The sequence below is a fragment of the Prionailurus bengalensis genome, chromosome B3 (assembly GCF_016509475.1).
Source record: "Prionailurus bengalensis isolate Pbe53 chromosome B3, Fcat_Pben_1.1_paternal_pri, whole genome shotgun sequence".
Classification (NCBI taxonomy): Eukaryota; Metazoa; Chordata; class Mammalia; order Carnivora; family Felidae; genus Prionailurus; species Prionailurus bengalensis.
This window is the reverse complement of record NC_057355.1, coordinates 115392081-115413119: the sequence shown is the minus strand read 5'-3', so window position 1 is coordinate 115413119 and position 21039 is coordinate 115392081. Positions and strand designations below refer to the sequence as shown.

General features: G+C 53.2%; 1 protein-coding gene across 4 annotated transcripts in view; it reads left to right on the top strand.

Moving 5' to 3' along the window:
* Positions 1–21039, top strand: part of ACTN1 (actinin alpha 1) — a 101251-nt gene that overhangs the window by 20114 nt on the left and 60098 nt on the right. Inside the window, exon 1 of one of the 4 annotated variants that reach the window (XM_043554368.1) lies at positions 12705–12764. The exons of the other annotated variants lie outside the window; for them this stretch is intronic. Within the exon in view, the coding sequence (XP_043410303.1) occupies positions 12720–12764 (45 nt within the window). The 5' untranslated portion in view covers positions 12705–12719. Of the gene's footprint in view, positions 1–12704; positions 12765–21039 lie in introns of those variants that run through there. 4 annotated transcript variants of the gene reach the window in all.

Below are 21039 nucleotides of genomic sequence, written 5' to 3'. Positions count from 1 at the left end.
TCCCCTTTCCCCAGCTTCAGCGCTTAGCCACAAAACCTCCCTGTCCTGTTTAGCCATCTGGGCTAGCATGCAGTGAGATTAGCTGGGGTGAACTGTGTTCTCGCGAATGAAAAGGACAAGCGGAGGTGAAACGATACGCCAGTACCAACGCAACCTCGCCCGTGGGGTCACCACTGTGCCGAGCACGATGCAGACGTTCCAGAAGGTTTGAACGGACTACTTGGCAACTGGCCAAGTGGCGTTCCTCCAGCCCCAGGGTGGGGGGAAAAGTTCCTGAAGGATGAGTTCAGCCAGATGTTTGAGGTGGGCAGACATAACCCGCACCAAAGGCACGGCTGCCGACGATGGTCTACCCTCTCAATTCACATTTACTGTGGATCATTTTATTTTTTTAAATGACATTTGAAATATAAGAAAAAGTGTAGAGAACACCACGACAAAGACCTATGTGCTCACCACCCAGGTTTTTTTTTTTTTTTTTTTAATTTTTTTTTCAACGTTTTTAATTTTTATTTTTGGGACAGAGAGAGACAGAGCATGAACGGGGGAGGGGCAGAGAGAGAGGGAGACACAGAATCGGAAACAGGCTCCAGGCTCCGAGCCATCAGCCCAGAGCCCGACGCGGGGCTCAAACTCATGGACCGTGAGATCGTGACCTGGCTGAAGTCGGACGCTCAACCGACTGCGCCACCCAGGCGCCCCACCACCCAGGTTTAATAAATATGAATCACTTGCTCTTTCCAGGTCAGGGCAAGGTGCTCGAGAGGCCAGTGGGTGACAGACCTATGAACCGCATTTCCTTGTCACAAAGATGTGACGTGCAGTATAGTGAAGCGAGCCCAAAGAAGGCCCCATCCCACCTTGGAGGAGATAGGGAAGGCTTCCTGGAGGAGGTGATAAAAGTGAGCTAAAAATCAAATCTGGAGTATGTCTGGGTGAGTCAGGCAGGGGGGGTGGTGGCAAAGGGCGGGGGAGGTGGGCCAGGCAGAATGTGACCAAAGGCATGAACAGTGAGTATGAAGCTCTGGGAAGGGCGGGGCAGGGGATGAGTGAGAAGGAGTGGGCTGGGAGCAGCTGGAGAGAAAGAGGCCTGGGGGTGGGTGACAGCGGACCCGGTGAGTCAGCGGACGAGCTCGGCCGTCTTCGGGGCAGCAGCGGGCTCTAGACTTGTCCTGAGTCCTGCTCAGTGCTCGGCTGTCTGAACTGGACGCTGGACACTGGACACTGCCCGGTGGGGTGGGTGGGAGTCGTGTCAGGAGTAGTGGAAGGAGCCTGGCTGTGTAGACAAGGCTGCAGACCACGTTGGGAGGCCCAAGGGGGCAAAATAGTACTTGTGGGGGTTGTGTGGGAGATGGGAATCTAGCTCAGAGCTTCTAACTGTCAAACTTTCCAAAGAGGGAATGAACTGTGGGGTCATGAGTTTCCTGGTCTCGAGTGTGTTGGGTGGACTTGTCGAAGCCGGTGGGGGTGGTGGAGGGGGGAGGGCTCTGCCGTGCCTGGCCCCCAGGGCCCCGGCTCGCTCTGTGCTCTCGGGATTCGGGCGGCGGAGGGCGGGCTAAGTGACCCTTGGCACAGGGCGCAGGGCGCAGGCGCTCCAAGGAAGGCGGCTGTGGAGGAGGCGCTGGCCGGTTGCCATGGGAACCACCTCTGCTGTGGGTTTCTGGTTCGAGGGTGCCCTGGAAGGGAATGAGCTCACTCCACCTGCAAGGTGGTGAGTCAGCCTCCGAAGACCTACTTGCTCTCCAGGGCTAGGCTCCCCTGCCCCACGTGGGCTGCTGTCACTGGAAAAGAGATGGGTGCAATAGAGACAGCGACCAGCCACTCTGGCAGCCCTGGGGATCCTGAGTCCAGTGGAGGGAGGAGGAAGCCTCTAGTCCAGTCGCCCAAACCTTGGTCCTCAGCAGAGGCTGAGCCATCCTGTCTGCCGGCCATGTGGCTCATGTGGCCTGGGTGCCATCTGCAACTGCGCCGGCCTTGGGCTCGCGGTCCCCTGGGCTGGACGCACCGAGGACGGGGTTTCAGGTGTGTCAAGGGTTTCGAAGGAGACGTGCAGGCTGTGTGTGAATGCCCATCAGTCAGGTGCGAGGGCCCGAGGATGGGGGATGGAGGAGGAAAGCTTCCCGGAGGGAGCGCGTTTGATCTGACACGGGAAGACTGAGGGGTCACTAGTTTGCCCATCGAGTCCTAGGCATGTAGAGGTCAGAGGTCGTGGCTTATGGCTCCTGCCCCTCCCCACAACCATGTGTGCAGGTGTCTAGTTTGTTGTTCTTATGAGGGTGTGTTCGGAACATGCCCGCTGACGGGTAGTGAGGACAAGAATTTCAAACCGCTGTGATTTCAGGGCACCGGGCATCTTCTGCAAGACCCTAAGAAGTCCAGCCCACCACCTACTGGGTTCCAGTCTCTAAGGAGCCACCTGTGGGCTTGTAGCCTGTCTCCACCCCCAATGTGGCAGCCTTGGGGACGACATGGGAAAGGCCAGGGAACACTGGCTTTTGCTTGCCTTACTTGATGCATCTACCTGGGCCTCCGTTGCCATTGGAGAAGAGAAGGCACTTCGGAGGGGGCAAAAAAGATGACATTTTAACCCTCTCACCTACACACCACGATTTATCGTTTCAGAAACCTATTTTTGTTTTTGTCCTCATACGTGCGTTACTTTCATAGTGGTAACCATAGCGTGTATGCAGTTCAGTTCCGTTTTTTTATTTCTCCACGTGGCTTTTTATTAAAGATTTGTTTTTTCATATATAGCAACACAGCCTTTGTGTTCCTTCCCTGATGAAAGTGAGATCCAGGGATAGAGTTTGTTTCATGAATAGTTTTTTATTTGTGCTTTTCTGCCTCTTTCCAAAAAGCATTTGAGGAGAGCACATCCCAAGGCTCACGTATGGCTAAGTTTTAAAGTCGGAAGATCTGAGCTTTGTCAGGGTGAGGATGAGGTAACTGTTCAAAGAGGCTAGTTTTTCTTAGTTTGCCCTGACCCTCATTCCAAGCTTCCTGGTAGCCACAGCAAAAGGGGAAATTGGAATTATCATAACATTTATTTCCTAATGAAAGGAAGCATATCAGTTCATGGGGAAGAGACACTTACAGTAATTACTGACCACCAGGGACTTTTCCGTTTTAGAGTCGTGTTGTGCTTAATGCTGTCGGTCGTAGTTTCACGGAACACACAGAGACCTTTTTTGCATATTGGTTCTTTCTTTCTTTTTTTTTTTAAGGTTTTTATTTTTAGGGACACCTGGGTGGCTCAGTCAGTTAAACATCCGACCTTGGCTCAGGTCATGATCTCACGGTTTGTGGGTTCGAGCCAGGTGTTGGGCTCTGTGCTGACAGCTCAGAACGTGGAGCTTGCTTTGGATTCTGTGTCTCCCCCCCTCTTTCTCTCTGCCCCTCCCCTGCTTGTGCTCTGTCTCTTTCTCTCTCTCTCTCTCTCTCCGTCAAAAATGAATAAACAATAAAAAATAAAAATTAAAAAAAAGATTTTTAGTTTTAAGTATCTTTATACCCAGCATGGGGCTCAAACTTACGACCCCGAGATCAAGAGTCGCATGCTCCGCTGACTGAGCCAGCCAGGCGCCCCTGCATATTGGTTCTTAAATCAACCCTCAGTAGAGCCAAAGGCATGGTGTTAAATCACACTTGTGTGAAGGCATTTCTGTGAGAAGCTGAATAATGAAGTCTTTTCCTACTGCTTCAAGAGGTCCAGCTGAGGCGAGGCCTCACCCCTTGCTTGTCACTGGAGACCCTCTCCCGGTTGTTTGCCCAGGGCTGGGCTCCTGGGCCCTGCGTCTGTTAGAGGTTTTCCGAGGCCTGCACAGAGAAGAGAACTGTTTGAGGTACTAGGCATGTGAGGACCAAAGCTGCTATTTTGTTAGGAAAATGAGAGGTCGGCATCTACCTTTTCAGAACGAAGGTGGTGGAGGCCAAGGCTGTCTTCTGGAAGCACATTTGGATTTGCTCCGAGTCTCAGCAAGGTGCTTCTGGCCTCAGGCTCTTGGCCACAGAGCAGGGATGAGGTCCCCCTGGGAAGGAAATGGCTTACCTGTCGGGGCTGGGCCTGGCGTGTCACCTTTACTGGCTGCCTCTCTCCTCAGTGAGGTGCTACTCCTCTCCTCTTCATTCTCCCGGCATTGGACATCTCCATGGTTTCCAGTTTTTGGCTATCCTAGGTAATGCCTCTATAAGTAGTCCTTTCCTGTGGACGTTTTCTTGCCTTTTAGGTTCATACCTGGGATCTGAGTTAATTGGTCAAGAGAGATGACCATTTTACGTGTTCTTCAGTTGCCTTTCTAAGACGGACTGACTTAATATGCCACCGGCAATACACAAACCTGTTTCTTTAATTAAGAAGGAACGTAATGTTTATTGTGAAAAATACAGCACAGTACAAGGAAGAAAATAGAGATTGCCTGGAATTCTCCCACGCTGAGAGCATGGAGGTGTCGGTTTGGGGTGCTGCTGTAGTGACCTCCTGCCTCTTGTCAGGCAGGAGTGGGAGCTGTGGCGGTCCCCTGTTAGTCCTAGGTGCCCTCCTGCTTGGCAGGGAGGGCACCCGACTTTCCTCTGACCCAGAATAGCTTAGCCACTGGCCTGCCTGGCTGTGGGCTTAACATTTCTAACCTGAAGTCCCTGTTAATATTTCAACCTAGTGCTAGATATGTAGAAGGTGGTTCAGAAAACTGTCAGGACTTAAATATTTGGGAGGAAAATGTGAAATATGATCCTCCGCTGGCAACTTAGTAGATTCTTCGGTAGCTACCACCTGCCAGGCGCTACCTCAGGGGCAGGGCACAAGGCTCATGAGCCTCCGTGTCTGGGAAAGTTCCCCCTCCCCCCGGACCTGGCTGTTGACCACATTGTTGCAAGTTCCTGTCTGTCTGTGAGGCTTGTCAGAAGAGCCAGGGTTCTTGGTAAAGCTGAAGGGAAGTGGGAGAAGTCCTAGAACAGAACCTAAACCTGCCGGCTCTGCGCCCGGCTCTCACTTCCCCCCTTCACTTCTCTGAACCAAACATTCCATGGCCCAGGCGACCCTCTCCCATACTTCCATCTGCAGGAGGAATCCTCAGGGTGGAAGAGACCGCTTCCTGCTCCGGCTGGGCCCTTGGTGAACTCTCGACTGGGGTTGCCGGCACTCCTCAACCCGGCAGGGTTACTTCTGTCCCCGGGCAGCTCCGCCGTCCCCTGAGCAGTGACGTGTCTGATGAAATGCCCCTGATGCTGGGCTGGGAAGAGGAAGCTGGACTGTTCATGAAATGGCTTGACCTGAAGTAGGGAACGAGGCCTCAGTCCCTGGGAACTCTTAAGAGCCAGCTGAAGATTTCTCAGGTGGCTTCAAATGCCAACATGGGTGAATGCATGGGGGCACCTGGTGCTGTGCCCACACTAGTGACACACTTGGATGTTTGTGTCATTTTCAATATGGAAGAGGTGATGCGCAGAAGCTTCCTTTCTCCTGCAGCTGTGGCTCTCCCCTTGTTTCATTTTAACCTAGTGCTAGACGTATGGAGTCAGGTGCGCCAGGTGCGCTTCGGTTGGGGATCATACCTGGAGGTCCACAGGTGTTTCTTGGGGAAAGATGAGATGGAGCTGCAATGGTGGCTTCTTCGAGCCACCCCAGCCCCCGTACCCACGTGTGGGACTCTCAGGCTGTCTTGGAGGTGCACCTAGAGCATGCTTGATGTCCCCAATGCTGAGTGTCCTACGGCCGGCCCCTCTGACACAGTGGCAGACTGTTTTCCAATGTCCAGGGGCTGTGGATGATCAGAACTTTGGATCAGAACTGTGGGATTCACCAGAGGGATTCTTGGTGTTGGGGGCACCGAAGGGGGAAGCCACTGGAATGTCTCAGCTGCTGTTTGAGTTGGTTAGGTCAAGAGCTCCCTGTCAGGGCCTCATGGTACTCCAGCTTGTGGCCATGTGGACGGGCTGGGATTGATTTGTTCTGTCTGGTTTGTTAGACACTCTACCCTCTCTGTCTCTCCCTACCCAGAAACCACAATGAACTGTAAAGGCTGGTCCAATTAAGACTCATGGTCGTTGGGAGGGCGAGAGGGACTCCTGAGGAGACAACAACATGTACTTAACTTTGCTCTGTGAAGGAGAGGTTCCTTTGCTCTGAGGAGGGGAGGTGGGCAACAGCAAAGGGTGTCCTGCCCACAGTGTATTAATTGAGCACCCGCTTCCGGTGACCACATCTTCCAGTTCTGGTTCCAGTGGGCATGTCCATTCTCTACCACCCAAGTGGAGAATTTCACTCCGATGCCATATTTACTAAAGGGTGGTCCACGGCCCACTGAGGCCTCATGCATGAACTGTAGCCTCCTGAGCCTTGCCCAGACCTGCCGAACCAAATGCTCTGGGCTCAGAGCCCAGGAATCTGCATTTCTAGCAAGCCCCCTACTTAATTTTTAGAGAACATCTAGGAAGGCTTACGTGGAGAGTATCATTGCTCTAGTCTGAGTGGTAGGAGTATCCCCAAAATGTGAACCAAGTGTCTCTTCTGGACCCTGAACCCATATTATTACTTAGAGGGAAAGTAAATAAGGAAAGGAAAGAAAATCTGTTCTTGCTTCCCTGACCGTAAATTGTTTTTGGCTTTGGAGCAAGAGGGCCAATAAGGCTGCTTTAAAGCAATATTGCAGTGCTAATGGTGGAGGCCATGCTTTTCTCACCCTGGGCATTCTGAGAGGCCACTTCTATCAGACAGGTGGCCCTCCCTGCTCACCCAGCACAAACATCTGTGTCCTTTAGTGACTGTCCAGCTCTGTTTGGTTTCCTGTGGAGACAGGGCTTTTCAGCGCCCCATATGCTGCCTCGCCCTGTCCCACCTTAGTGACCTCTGACCCTGTAGTCTCAGTTGAGCCAAATTCTGACTGTGTACTGTTGTGTGGGTTCTAGCTTTCATCCAGACAGCGTGACAACAGGGGTTTGGGTTGGCTCTAGACTGTGGACGCCTCCTCATTGCCATGCTCCTGGGTCTTTTCAGTCCGGGGGTCTGCCAGCTGCAGTGTGTTTTGTTGGCATAGACTCCAACTGGCCCAGGGAGACAGGCCCAGGCAACAGGGAGCTGAGAAAGCACGTGAGACTCAGTTTAACGGGGCAGTTCCACATCCCTGGGTGTCATTTTGGGGGCTGTAGGTCAAGAACCACCCCCTCTGCCTCTCTGACTATCCGCAGTTTCTCAGGGGGGGATGTGGTACCGTGGGAGGAGGGGCACAGTGTAGAAGGGAACCACGACTCTCAGAAGTTGAGGGGGGAGATTGAGTTTGGTAGAGCAGGCCTCAGGGGGCCACAGCATGCCTCTGACATCAGGGGTTGGTATAGAGAAGGTGGGCCTGAGAGCTAAGGTATAAGAAAAAGGACCCTCAGAGCACTTATTCTGGAGTCCCAGAGGTGATGAACTCTTCCAGGCAATACGTGTAACTGAGACACAGTTTTGCAAAGAGAAAAAAATCCAATCAAGGCAAGGTTTTAGATGAACAGGTGGATGGACTCCTTTCTGAAGGCTCTAGGGATTGTTGCAACTTGTGGGTTAGCATCGTGGCTCATTTATGTAGCAAAAGCTGTGAAAATGTTCATATCCTTTGGCCTGGTAATTCCACTGCCCCCCACCCCCACCCCCTCCCCCGCTCCACTGGCCTCCAGGATTTTGTCTGAAGAAAACTGTCCAACTGAGACAGAAACGCCTAAGAATATGCTCTGTGCCATCTGGGGGAAAAAAAAAGCTTCCGTGTCTAAGCAACATTAGGGGAGGAGTTTAACAAACCTTCCTGATACATGGTAGTGGTGGGACATTTTTTTTCAGCCTTTAGAATGACATTTATACAGATTATACAGGAATAGAATATCCAATAGACTGTTGAATGTTAGAGTAACACTATATGCTATATGCATTATAATCAGTTGCAACCATAAAAACCAGTGTAAACAGGTAATACGCAGAAACGAAAAAGACTATGTTGAGGTTGTAGGATGAACTACTTTTTAAGAAAAAAATAGTATTCAATTTAATAGCAAGTCAGGGAATTTCTATCTGAAGCACCATCTCTCTCCAAATTTTATGTATGTATGTATGTATGTATGTATTTATTTATTTATTTATTTATTGCTGTAACCTGTCCTTTGCTTGAGTAATGGCAGCTGCATGAGATTTAACCATCTGTTCTGAGCACGCTCAGTGTGTGTTATGTGCTGCTAGGCGCTGTGGAGTGCATAGAAGGTGTAAGATGTGGTCCCCTGAGCTTAAGGGCAGGGGATGGATGTGTCCCCTTGCTGTGGAGACAGGATGTGCCTCTGTAGGGCCAACTGATTAGTGCTGGGTGCTGAGGCCTGGCCCTAGCATAGGGGGCATGGGCAGATGGGGGGGCGGTTAGGTGGATGGTGGATGGGATGGTCTGGGACTTCGGCTGGGGTTGGAAGGATCTGTAGGACCCAGGTGAGCTTTTAGGACAGGGGAGCGACCAGCCTGGCAGCCCAGCAGAGTCCAGGTCTCTTGAGGTGGGCTCTGTCTGCACCGGCACAGCCTTGCATGAGATCAGAGATAAATCAGATACCTGTTATTCATCCCATTTCTAGAGACTGCAAACTCGAGTCCTAGAAATGGACTCTTCCAGGAATCTCCAGAGTCCCCTAGGACAGGAGTGATGCTCCCTGTGAGCTGAGTGCCCCTGCATGTGCAAACCCTCTCTGTGCCGTCCCCAGGGGCAAATCCCCAGGCGCCGGAACCACTCCTGGAAGGTACCTTTGGTACCTTCTGGGCCAGTGATAGAGGATCAGCATTTCTTCTCCAGTGACCTTTCCTTTCAAATCTGTCCCTGGCCTGCATGGGTGCCAGGCACTCCTGGGGGGCCGCCCCATCCACACTTGCCATTTGGGTACTTTGACATTTTGTTTAAGCGGGGATGTGATTGAGAATGTGTGAGGGTGAGAACCGGAGGTGCTGGCTCTTTAAGGCTCGGCCTTCAAGTGAATTTTGGCAGAGGAGACACTGAATGTTTAATTTTAGGGCCAGAAGGGGGTGGGGGAAAGTCCCTACCACATCTGGTTTGTGTTAAGCCCTTCCCTTCAGAAAAGGGCTGTGTTTATGGTTCAAATCCGGCAGAGATGGGGCGGGAGGGGCGCCACTTTCCCCTACTAGGCAGTGCGGCACCGAGAATGCACGAAGCTTCCTTCTGGTCTTCTGACCCCGTCCCGAGCTAAACAGTTCCAACTCTGAGAAAGCCGAGACACCCATTTGATCCTAAAGTTACAGCAGACGTTTGCCTTCAGACGGCCTCTGGCAGCTGGGCTTTGCAGGGCTGAGCCTCTGTCCCTGGTGCCGCATGACTCTCCGGAGCTGGCCGACCATCAGCTCCGCTTGTCTGGAGTCCACGGGGCCCAGATGGTCGGGGTCAGTGGTGCTGCTGGGATCCCGGGATCCCAGAGACGCCCAGGCTGTCTGAGCTGGAAGGTCGTGCAGAGACCAGTCCCAGGCCTCTCTTGACAGATCAGGAAACTGAGTCCCAGCGGGCTGAAGAAGCTAGTCCAAGGTCACGCAGCAAATTGACGGCCGGTGCGGGATTCAAACCACGCTTTCCCTGGCTCTCAGTTTGGTTTGGTGCACTTCTCAGGGCCCCGTATGGCTTCCCCTTCTGCCTACTGTTCGGATGACTGTTCCAGGCTCTGCTTCCTCAGAGGGCTGGCCTTGGGGACAGGGGGTGGGGTGGACACAGTCACGAGGCTGTGAGTGCCTCGAAGGCTGGGCTGCTCGCCACTGTTTCCCAGTGCTGGCTCGGCCCCTGGCCCAGGGTGAGAGCTTAAAAAATATGAAATGAATGGCAGGGCGGTGTGGTCTGAGGGTGGGGGTGCTGGTGCTCCAGTTAGAAGCGCTGCGTCCAGGAGGGAGACCAGGCATGGGTCCTTGGAGGAGGCTCTCCTTGCTCCAAGGCCATGTCTTGTCTTCCCCAGCCCTTTCCTGGTTCGGGGACATCACCAAGCTCAGATGGAAGCCTTCAGTTTCAGAGCTGAAAGGAAGGAGCCACTGAAAACAAGCATTCCATCCGTTTCAAGTTACAGATGAGGAAACTGAGGCAAGGCCACATGGCCAGTCAGTGGGAACATCAGGACTGGAGCCTGAGTCTGCATCCTTCCTGGTGTCTTCATGGCAGGATTGAGGGTAGAAATTGGAAAGGCCCCTCTTGTCCTTCGTGCCTCCCCCATCCCGCGCCTTCCTCCATCAGGTGGACGTTTTCTCCGTCTCCCTCTTCGCTGCAGCTTCCTGTCCCCCTGCGGTGGAGGATGGGAGGTGATTTCACCAGAGTCCCGTGGGGGAGAAGGCCGGGCATGTAGGGACTGGGCTCAGTCATTCCCTTGTGCCTTCCTCGAAGGGGAAATAGGGCAGGGTGGCTCATTTCCTTCCAAAGCCAGAGTCACCTTGGAGTCAGAGCCTAGGGAGGGGCACACCAGTTACCCATCGTCTCTGGCCCTGGGGGCATTTCCCTACTCCTGTTTTCGTGAAGTGGGGAGGGCTGGGGAGGCCCCGTGCGTCATTGCTGGCCCCCACCCCAAGTCCACCTTCACTGCTTTCAAGGGGGGTGATGCTCATCCCTGTCCCGCTCGGCAGGCCGTCGCTGGTGGCAGAGAGGAGTCAGGTGACGGCATTGCCTGCAACATTGTGTAGAGTGGGCAGTTCTCAGACACCGAAATGGGTCACGATTCGAAACGGTTTTGTTGAGAAGTCTCCAGGGTCTCTTTTGGTTTTATTAGGAAAGTGTAACATGTTCACGGTAAAAACAAACAACCCAAAAAATGCTTCCCCACAGGTAATAGGGTTATTTTCCGATGCCCACATGCAAGTTTATGTTTAACCTGCATCTCTTTATATTTATATTTATATTTATATTTATATTTATATTTATATATATATATATATATAGAGAGAGAGAGGTAGTTTGTGGTAAAATATATATAACGTGAAATTTATCATTTTTGCCATTTTTAAGTGTGCAGGTCAGTGACATTAAGCGCATTCCCACTGTTGTGCAGCCATCACCACCGTCCGTCTCCAGAACTCTTGGCATCTGGCCAAACTGAAACTCTGTACTCATTAAACACTCACTCCCCATCCCTTCCTCTCCCAGCCCCGACAACCAGCATCTACCGTCTTTGAGAATTTGACGGCTTTAGGTACTTCATCAAAGGGGAGTCAGACAGTATTTGTCCTTTTGTGTCTGGCTCATTCTCTTAGCATAATGTCCTCAAGGTTCATCCATGTGATAGCATGTGTCAGAATTCCCTTTTTATGGCCGACTAATATTCCATTGTGTGTATACACCACGTTTTGTTTATCCCCTCTTATTTATTTATTTATTTAGGGGGTGTGAGCAGGGGAGGGGCAGGAAGCGAGGAAGACAGGGAATCCCAAGCAGGCTCCATATGGTCAGCGCACAGAGCCAGATGTGGGGCTCAAACTCCTGACACCCTAAGATCATATAACCTGAGCCAAAAATCGAGTCGGATGCTTAACTGACTGAGCCATCCAGGCGCCCAGCTGTTCGCTTATTTTGGAGAGAGAGCAAGTGAGCAAGGGAGGAGCAGAGAGAAGGGGGACAGAAGATCTGAAGTGGGCTCTGCCCGACGGCAGCGAACCTGCCAGACCCTCGGGGAGCCCGAGCCCCTCACTTCTGTGCCAGGCATTCTGGCTCAGAACTCTCCCCCAGTTAAGTTGCTGTGTGACTGTGCCCTAGGTGGGTCCCCCTACCTTCCTAGTTTGCAGACTCCAGGATCCCTGCCTCCTTCCTATTTGGGGACAGGAAATAGCAGCCTCCACGTCCAGGCAGTGGAGCCCCCCTTTCTCCTGCAGGATAGAGTGGTGGGGACCAGCCACGCACGGGTCACGTCCAGGCTCGGAGGAGGGGAGGGGGGCAGTCCTGCCTGCAGCTGCCTCCTTTCTAACCCCTCCTCCCCTGCCCCCCTTCCTCGCAGGAGAGTCCATCTTGTGGGGGCCACAGGGTGTTGAGCAGAGTCAGCTTCGGTGTTGGCACTTCTGGGGCGAAGAGAAGCCCTCTGCCGTCTTAGTCTTGTGACCTTGAGCAGGTCCTTACTCTGAGCCTTGGCTTCTTTTTCAATCTATCCTGTAGGGTCATTGCCAGGACTAAATGGGATGAGGGATGTAAACCACCCAGGTTAGTGTCCTGTGCCCGGTGGGCTCCCCGAGTGTGGGCAGGGTGGTGATTTTATGTGTGCACAAAGCCAAGGAGGGCTTTCCGCAAACTCCTCTTGTCCTTCTCTACACGGGAGGGGAGGTGATAGAGACTTCCTCCATGTTTCCCCAGCCCAGAGTTGCCCAAACTTGCTCGATTATAGGATTCGCTTGGAGCGCTTGTTACTTGTTAAAATTCTGATTCGTGGGTCCCACCCAGAACTCGGGGAACCAGAGTGCCCGTTGTTGGGGTGGAATCTGCATTTTCAGCATGTTTTATAATTAGGTCAATTTGGGAAACTCACATTTGCTGCTCTCAGAGTCCTCTCCCAGTGGTGGTATCATCTGATTTAACAAGAGCCCATTAGGGCAGCTGGGAGGCAGGTATGGCCCCACATAAAGTGGGAGACTTTGAGGTGAGTGTGAAGCTTAAGGGGCAGACCCGAGGCCCTGCGCTCCCTTGTGGTGGAACAGAATTAGAACTCAGATCTTCCAGCGCCTGTGTCCATTGTGTCTGCAAACATTCTACTAAGGCATGGAAAAGGTGGGGGATGAAGAGAGGTGGGGTGACAGGAAGGAGGTGAGTAACATGCCCCAGTGATGGCAGAGGGGGAACAGGGGCATCCTTCTGCCCCTCGAGGGAGGCCTGCAGAGACCAGCCATGGTGCACAGGTGGTGGGGTGGGGGGGGGGCACCCACCAGGACGCTTCCCCAGATGTGCCTTCTGAAAGCCAGGGCCCACGTGAGCAGGGTGAGCCGTGGGCTTTGTCCCAGCGCCACTGGGATCCACAGATAGAAGGAGGGTGGGGAGGCGGCACGGGCCAGGTGGACTGGGCTCAAACACCTTCTCAGGGACATTGGGGGAATCCTGGAACTCCTGAGGGTAGGTAGTGACCACTTCTCCTGCCCTTCCCCCATTACGGTTCTGTCCAGAAAGACTTCTAGAAGCACAGGCAGGGCCGGCCCCCCGGCTCAGATGGTGGAAGCAAAGTGTGCAGGAAGTGAGGAGTGGTATTGCCAGGGTCAGCCAGCCACTCCAGGTACAAGGGCTACACGGCCTCTCCTGCTTCCTTATTCCCCAGGCTGGCTTGGTCCGTTAAAGGAAGACCAGTTTAGGTCCTTGGCGTTCCCCCCAGTTTCCAGTTTCCTCTTTAGAGGCTCTTAATGATTTCAGCCTGATTTTCTCTGGGTTTTGATGGAGAGGCTTCCAGGGGAGAGGGAGGCCCTGGACTTGTTCCCTTCAGGCTGTTCTAAGGCCAAGGTTGTCCGTCCTGACCACATAGTAAGATCACCTCTAGCTGGGAGCTTCAGGCACTGCCTGTGCTGGGCCCACTCCAGGAGGGTGATCTGCCTGGGTTGGGGTGAGGTGGGCTGGGGGTGGGGGGCAGTGAGAGAGGAGGAGCCTCACTCTGGGCTTGTGCACCTGGCCTGCTGCTGGGCCTGGGCTGGCAGGGGAGTCGAGGGAGCGGAGGTCCGGGCTGACTGAGCTTGTGGTTAGAAGCAGGGGCTCTGCAGCCTGAATTCTGGCTCCTCTGTGTACTGTTCGATGTGACCTTGAGTGACTTTGTGAGCTTTCTCATTTGTAAAATGGGATTAATGATGCTACCTACCTCATAGGGAGGTTGGGAGGATTGAATTGTGCTGCTACTGACAGAGCCCTCGACAGTGGGCTTGGGAGGGCGTTCTGCTCTCTCAGATCCTTCCATTCTGACCTTCAACTTAGACTGTCCGGCTGAGGGCTGTGGACCCTCTTTTGTAGCCGTGGTGAGCGGCTTGTGGTGTCTGGGTGGGCAGGGGGAGTGTGGTGGAGAGCTGGGCTTTAGTGGATGACATCTTCGCCCATCCATCCATCCTTCTATCCATCTATGCATCTTTTGGCTCAGGTGCAAAATCTGGCGGTGAGGTCCCTAACCCCCAAGTGTACTTGTCCGCCTGCTTCTCTGTCTTCACCCTCCCCACGCCCCACCCCAAGTCACCGTTATCTCTTGCCTGGACATTCGCATGGTCTCCTGATTGGTGTCTGCTGACATTCTTGTCCGCCTCTGATCTGTTGTTCACGCCAAAACTAGGAGTCTCTTTCCAAGGTGCGGGCGTAGTATTTGTAAACCAACACCTGATTCCTGGACCCGCCTCATTCTCACACCCCGACCCTTGGCTGAAATCAAACAGGGCTCTCCAGTGGCTTCCATTGTTCTCAAGAGAAACCGTCCTAACATCATGCACGAGCGTCAGGCCCCTGCGGCCTGCTGACCTCCAGCCAATGGCCTCCCTCTCCCCTCCTCCTGCACCAGCCCCATGGCCATTTTCTAGTGGTTTGAGCCAGTGTCGTCCCTGAGGACTTTGCCCTTTGATTTCCTCTGCTTGGGCGGCATCACCCTCCCGACCATGCCCGACCCCACACATGGGGGTAGGGCCACCATATGTCTTGGTTTGCACCTGTTACCCTGATGTAATTATTAATAGCACCTCCTTTTGTTTTTAAGTGCCCTGGTTTGGATGATAAATTATATGATCTCTCTTCACATTTACAGTCTTTTCATCTAATTAAAATTCCTCGGCTTTAAAAATTCACTGACTCCCTCAGGGCAGCAGTCAGATGTGGATACACACACCTGCTCACACACACGTACGCACGACCGGGTTAGGGCCCTGTTTTAGCCTTACACCTTCTGAAACTTTTCCCGTATGCCTTTAAACTCAGTTTGCAAATATACAGTCATTGATACGATTTTTTTTTTTAATGTTTATTTTTGAGAGAGAGAGAGTGCACAAGCTGGGGAGGGGCAGAGAAAGAGGGAGTTAGAATCTGAAGCAGGTTCCAGGCTCTGAGCTGTCAGCACAGAGCCCAACCCGGGGCTTGAACTTGTGAACTGTGAGATCATGACCTGAGCCAAAGTCAGATGCTTAACCAACTGAGCCACCCAGGCGCCCCCATTGATATGACTTTTTGATTAACATTTGGCATCCCCGGCAGACTAAAGGCTCCTTGAATTAGGAGCTCATCGTGTGACCCCCATGCGAATCTGGCTCCCGGCTCACAGGCCGGGGGATCCTAGAGCCTGCGCGAGTCAGGAGCACCCACAGTGGACCGCTGTAGGGGAGGCTGCTGACATCAGGCCAGTCCAAGCCCCAACAAGCCAGTTGCCCACACTCTGGCATACACACCCCCGCCTTGGCTGTCCTTTTAATTATATTCCTGGTCTCTCTCAATGGGTTTTGTGTTCAGAAAGCCAAAAGAGACAGGAGTTCAAACCTCTTTCCACCTCCCTAAAACTGAGACTTAGAAGAAAAACTTGCCCAGCCCATTCTGCATCCCTTGGGAGCCACCAGGTCCAGGATCTTCTCTCGTGGCTGGATGAGCACTGGGGGGGGGGGGGGGGGGGGGGGGGGGGGGGGGGGGGGGGGGGGGGGGGGGGGGGGGTTCTTAGCCTGGTGTCCCGGGCTGCCCTTTAGCTACCTCCCTGATCCAGGCCCAGGGACTGCCTGAGGATAGCCGCACAGGTCCCTGCGTGGCTCTGAGCAGACCCGGGACTGGTGCAGGTTGGTGGGCAAAGCTGGGTGGTGGGGGCAGGTGGTGCTGTCAGATCCCTCATTACTTGCCACTCTGAAGGTAGAAGGCTTGCCTGGAAGCCTCAGCACCAGCATAGTGGACAGGGCTCAGGCTTGGGTGTCCTATAGACCCCGGTTCAAATGTCAGTTCTGCCTCTGCCTAGCTGTGTGACAGGGAAGGTGTGTAACCCCTCTGACCGTCAGTCTCCTCCTCTAGCATAGGATTGTTGAGCAGATTTGCTGAGGTGGTAAATGCCTCTCTGAGTGATAATAATAGCCAACATCTTTGATCTCTTTTCCTCTCTCCTCCCCTCTGGACCAGAGGTCCACTTTGCCTCAGTGCCCCCATTGTGAGGGCTGGACACTGTGTTTTTCTCTGGACCGAGGTTTGGGGGCGGCTGTGGTGCCCACTGGCTGTCCCTGCTCCCTGCAGCTTTTTTCTCCCACTGCACAGTTTCTGAGGGTAAGTCCTGTGCTGGGGGACAGAGGGGTGTGGATCTCACAGCTTCAAGGAAGCCTCTGAATACATTCACTCAGAAGCCCCCCGTGTCCTGCCCTGTCCCAGCAGAGTTGGAGGGTCCTGGTCAGATCTACCTGCAGCTGCCCTTTCTCACCCTTCTGGAAATGTGGACTTCTCTGCAGACACATTCCTGTTCCCCAGCCTGCTGCTTCCTGCTTCCTGCTGCTGAACCCCTGGCTGCCCTGTCCCTGGAGCCGGGCTGGCCACGCTGACTTGTTGGCTGGCTACCTGGCCAACAGGCCTGCTGTGCTGGCTGCCGGTTCCCACACTTCTGATGGGTCTAGTGGACAGGTTGCGGGGACAGTGACGGCAGTAGGCCACATCGGTCTGGGCCTGGGTGGGGTTTTCCTTGGCTCACGTGTTGTCTTTGGCCCCTTAATAAAGGTTTTGGGATTTCTGTGTTGCTTTATGATGTGCTGATCTGTGTTTGGGTTTGGGGAGAAGAAACTATTTTCTTGGACTTCAAGTAAAGAGAACGGACTTAATTAGGCCCTCGGCTCGTGGCCCACTGTCATTGCAGGTCTGTGCAAGGTCACATGAGTCACATTTTTACCCCACGGTCTTCCTACAATGAACACAGAAATCGTCCCCGACCCCTCCCCTGCCAGCACAGCTAATGGAATGATGAACAGTCTCCTACATACCCAGCGTTCCCCACGGGAGGATTTCTTGGAGGGGGACGGATTTCCTGGCCGGAATTGTGGGTAGTGGGGTAGGTGCACATCTTATTTCACAATACAGTGCTGGACTGAGCTCTAGAATGGCTGCAGTGTGCCCTCCAGCAGGGCGTGAGGGCTCCTGGGTCCCTCCACCCCAGTGACATCCTAACTGCTTACCAGTCTGTTCAGTGTAGAGAGATAAATTATTGTTTTATATGCAACTCAGGAGGAACTCAAAGTGCCACGCCTCTTGTTCCCTTCCTCCATTCAGTGCTTCAGGAACCAGAAACTTCCTCTTAGGCAGAGGGTAATTGCTGTCATGGATGAGAATTATGGAGGTCTTCTGTCACAGGGAGTGGCAGGGTATAGACACGGTCTGTTGATGCCTCTTAGGAAGTCTGTGCTCCACCCCGCCTGCCAGGCCACCAGTCACTGGGGTGATTCCTTGTGGCTTGTCACACTTCCATACTTGTGGGGCTCTGAGCTTGTGCCCCCAACCCTGCTTTCTTCTCGGGGTGTCTCTGCCTTCCTGAGGGCTCTGGATTCCCCCGGAGCTTTGAGCTTTCCCTTGGGAGGCCATGTTTCTACCTGTGTTTGGTGTGAGGTCCTGTGGCTGCTGGGTGGCATGTCCTGAGGAGGGAGGTGGGTAACACTGTGGCATGGGCTTAAGTCTGGGGTCCTGTTGGTCATGTGCCCTTGACTGGGTCAAGGAGTCTAGGGCCGGGAGGAGCTGGGGCACAGTGCCTGCTAGATCCTGCTGGCCCAGACTCAGGAACACTCCAGGCACCGAGGTGACCTTTTGGCCAGCTGACCATTTCGAAGACCGTTTGCTTCCTTCCTCTTACAGGACCATTTCTGCTGAGCGTGCTTTCACAGATCGAGGCTCTGAGATATGAAGTCAAGGGGTCACTCCTCAGCTACGCAGAGGAGCCCAGTTAGGGTCCACTCAATCAGACCACAGATCCCCATATTTTCTGAATGCCAGGCTGGGCCAAATCCTTTGTCATCCGGGAAGTTTTCTGTGGAACCGAGTGGCCCATAGCTGTCAACATCTGAGCCAGAAAAACCAAATGACCTCACTTTTGGGTGGCTTTTCCTTCTTTGGGAAAGGAATGTGTGGGCTACTTCTGTGAGCTATGGCCTGCTGAGGCCTGTGCGTTATCAGACCTGCAAGGGCTCCAGACGTTGGACTCCAGACATGGGGGAGGTGTTACAGGCGGGACCAAGCCCAGGGGCAGTCGTGGGGGCAGGTTAGGTTGTTCTCACGGTGGCCTCCAGAGCACGGTGTTGCCCTGCTGTGGACTGGTGTGAAGTGTGGCCCGAAGGAGGAGATGCCCCGGGCTGTGACCTGCCCTTCAGAGTAGTTCCTCCTTGGGGAGGCTTGGTCAAGGCCAGTGGTACCTCAGGCTCACAGTTCAGGCCTGGCTCAAGTGCTCCATGTGGCCAAAGATGAGAGCAGCCCCTCTCACCTTGGAATCTTCATCCTCGCTTGCTTTTGGGCCACTGTCAGTAGCTGGGTAGTCCCATCAGTGACCTCAGTGCCTGGAGAGGGGGATGGTCCAGGGCCTGCCTTTTTGGCTGGTTTCTTGCCAGTGGGACTAATGGGTAAAGAACAACAACAACATCTTGGTAAAAGGCTTAGTGGGGTCTGGATATTTTATTTTATTTTATTTTATTTTTTATTTTTTTATTTTATTTTATTTATAACTTTTTTGAGATATAATTTACATACGGTTCACCCATTTGGAGGGTATGGTTAAATGGTTGTTAGCATATTCATAGCTTTGCAACCAGCACCACTGTTCGTTTGAGAACATTTTCATCACCTCAAAAAGAACATTTCATCACCTGTGCCCCTTAGCTGCACCCCCTTTCTCCCCTGCTTCCAGCCCTAAGCAACCAGTACTCTGCTTTCTGTGGATTTCAACATTTAGTGAGCACTTCATCTGTGTCCAGCACCAGGCTAAGACCATTGCAGTAGCTCACACAACACTCCCTCACAACAACCAAGTAGAAGAGACACTCAGATGTGTCTTTGTCTTACTGATGTGGAAACTGAGACTCAGTGAATCCGGCTTACAAAGGCCATAGTTGACAGAGCCTGCTGATGGCTAGATGGTCGTCGTTTGGTCTCTGGAAGAAGCCAGGCCAGGCTGTGGAGGTGGTAGATTGGCGGGGGCAGCCGACTCTTACTGGCTACAAGCTAAGAGGACGGTCCTTGCTGCTTCACTGAGATCATGTGCCACCTGACTTTTTTTTTTTTTTTTTTTGAAATGTTTATTCATTTTTGAGAGAGACAGAACACAAGTGGGGGAGGGGCAGAGAGAGACGGAGACACAGAATTTGAAGCAGGCTTCAGGCTCTGGGCTGTCAGCACAGAGCCCAATGCGGGGCTCAAACCCACGAACCGCCAGATCATGACCTGAGCCGAAGTCGGACACTTAACCTACCGAGCCACCCAGGTGCCCCACCACCTGACTTTTAAAACCACTCCAGATTATCTCAGGAGCCTGCAGGTTCCATCCACACTGGCGGAAAGGTGCTGAGCTATCCAGGCCACGATCTACTTTCTGGGGTCCTTGTCAGGAAGGGGGTGCCTGGGCTCTCTAACCGGGGTGTGTTCGTTAGGCCAAACCACTTTGCAGGATGAGCCATGTGGCCCCCTTACTCCGTGGTGACCCTTTTGTCTCCGGACCTGGGCTGCAGGTGGACATAAACCAGGAAACAGACAGGTTCCTGCTCCCCTCTCTAGTCTCCCCACTCTGGCTGGGAGGCTGGTCTCGAGGTTTCCCCGTCAGTGGTGAAATAAATAACAGGACCTCTTTCCTTCGGCCTGTGGAGCTCCGTGAATGATTAACCTTGATTAAACAGAAAGGGATGGGAAGTGAGAGCCGTGTGACCGCGGACATTTCTGGGCTCTGGCTCTGTTCTGTTTTGCTTCCATTGCCCTCATTGTGACAACAATCTGCAAAGTAGGGATATATTCTGTGTCCCCATTTGTCAGGTGAAGCGACTGAGGCCTCAACAGGTTAATTAAAGCCACGTTGCCAGCGAGTGACAGAGGCCAGCTGGATGAAGCTTTTTTTTTTAATTGTGTTTAAATCCAAGTTAGTTAACATACAGGGTAATAATGGTTTCAGGAGTAGAATTTAGTGATTCATCACTTGCATTTAACACCCAGTGCCCATCCTAACAAGTGCCCTCGTTAATGCCCATCCCCCATCTAGCCCATTCCCCACCCCCCCACGCCCCAGCAACCCTCAGTTTGTTCTCTGTATTTAAGAGTTTCTTATGGTTTGCCTCTAGATTAAAAAAATTTTTAAGTGCCTGCTGTGAACACAGCACCAGGTTGTCTTTAATTGAGCATGTGAGATATAATTTGGTCCTTTCTGATGCTGGGCTGTGTAGGTCTTGTTATTCCCATTTTACAGGTGGGCATCCTGAGGCTGAGACTGAGAATCCTGTCCAAAGAGAGCTAGTGAGAGGTGAACCAGCTCCGCCCAGTTCCAAAGTCTAGCTAGCTCCCTTGGATGTCCCCGCCGCCCTGAGTTTCCAGGACCCCAGCACTTACACGACCTGGGGCGGGGGGTGGGGGGGCCAAGCTGTTAGAGGTCCCCTTTCCAAACAGAGGAAACTGCCTGGTGGTTCTCAACTTCGTCAGCAACCACTCCCAGGTGGGGAGAAAGTAAATAGATCTGGGTGGAGATGTTCTTGAAGACTCTGCTTTTCATCTTTGAGCTAGCCAGCTGACAGCTTGCTTTGAAAGGCTGGCAGCATGCCCTTGATCAGTTAACCAGATACTCCTGTTTATGTTACCAGAACAGCGGGCATCTGAGATCACTTCCGGGCAGCTCTTCGCCTAGAAACACCGACCAGTGCCCACGCCCTGGCGGCACTGGCAGCGTGTGGGGACCAGAGGGTCTCCAGGGTGGCCCGAGGGAGAGAAGGTACCCTGGCTGTGCCGGCAGCTACTGCAGAGAACTGAGCCCTGTGCACGCGTGCTGGCCTGGCCCTTTCAGGGGGCCCCTGGCCTGACGCTCTCCCAATGCGGCCAGCGGCGGCAGAGGAGGGGTGGACCCTGGCTGGCATCTGGGCACCCGCGGGGCAGGGGGGTGGGGGTCTCGGGG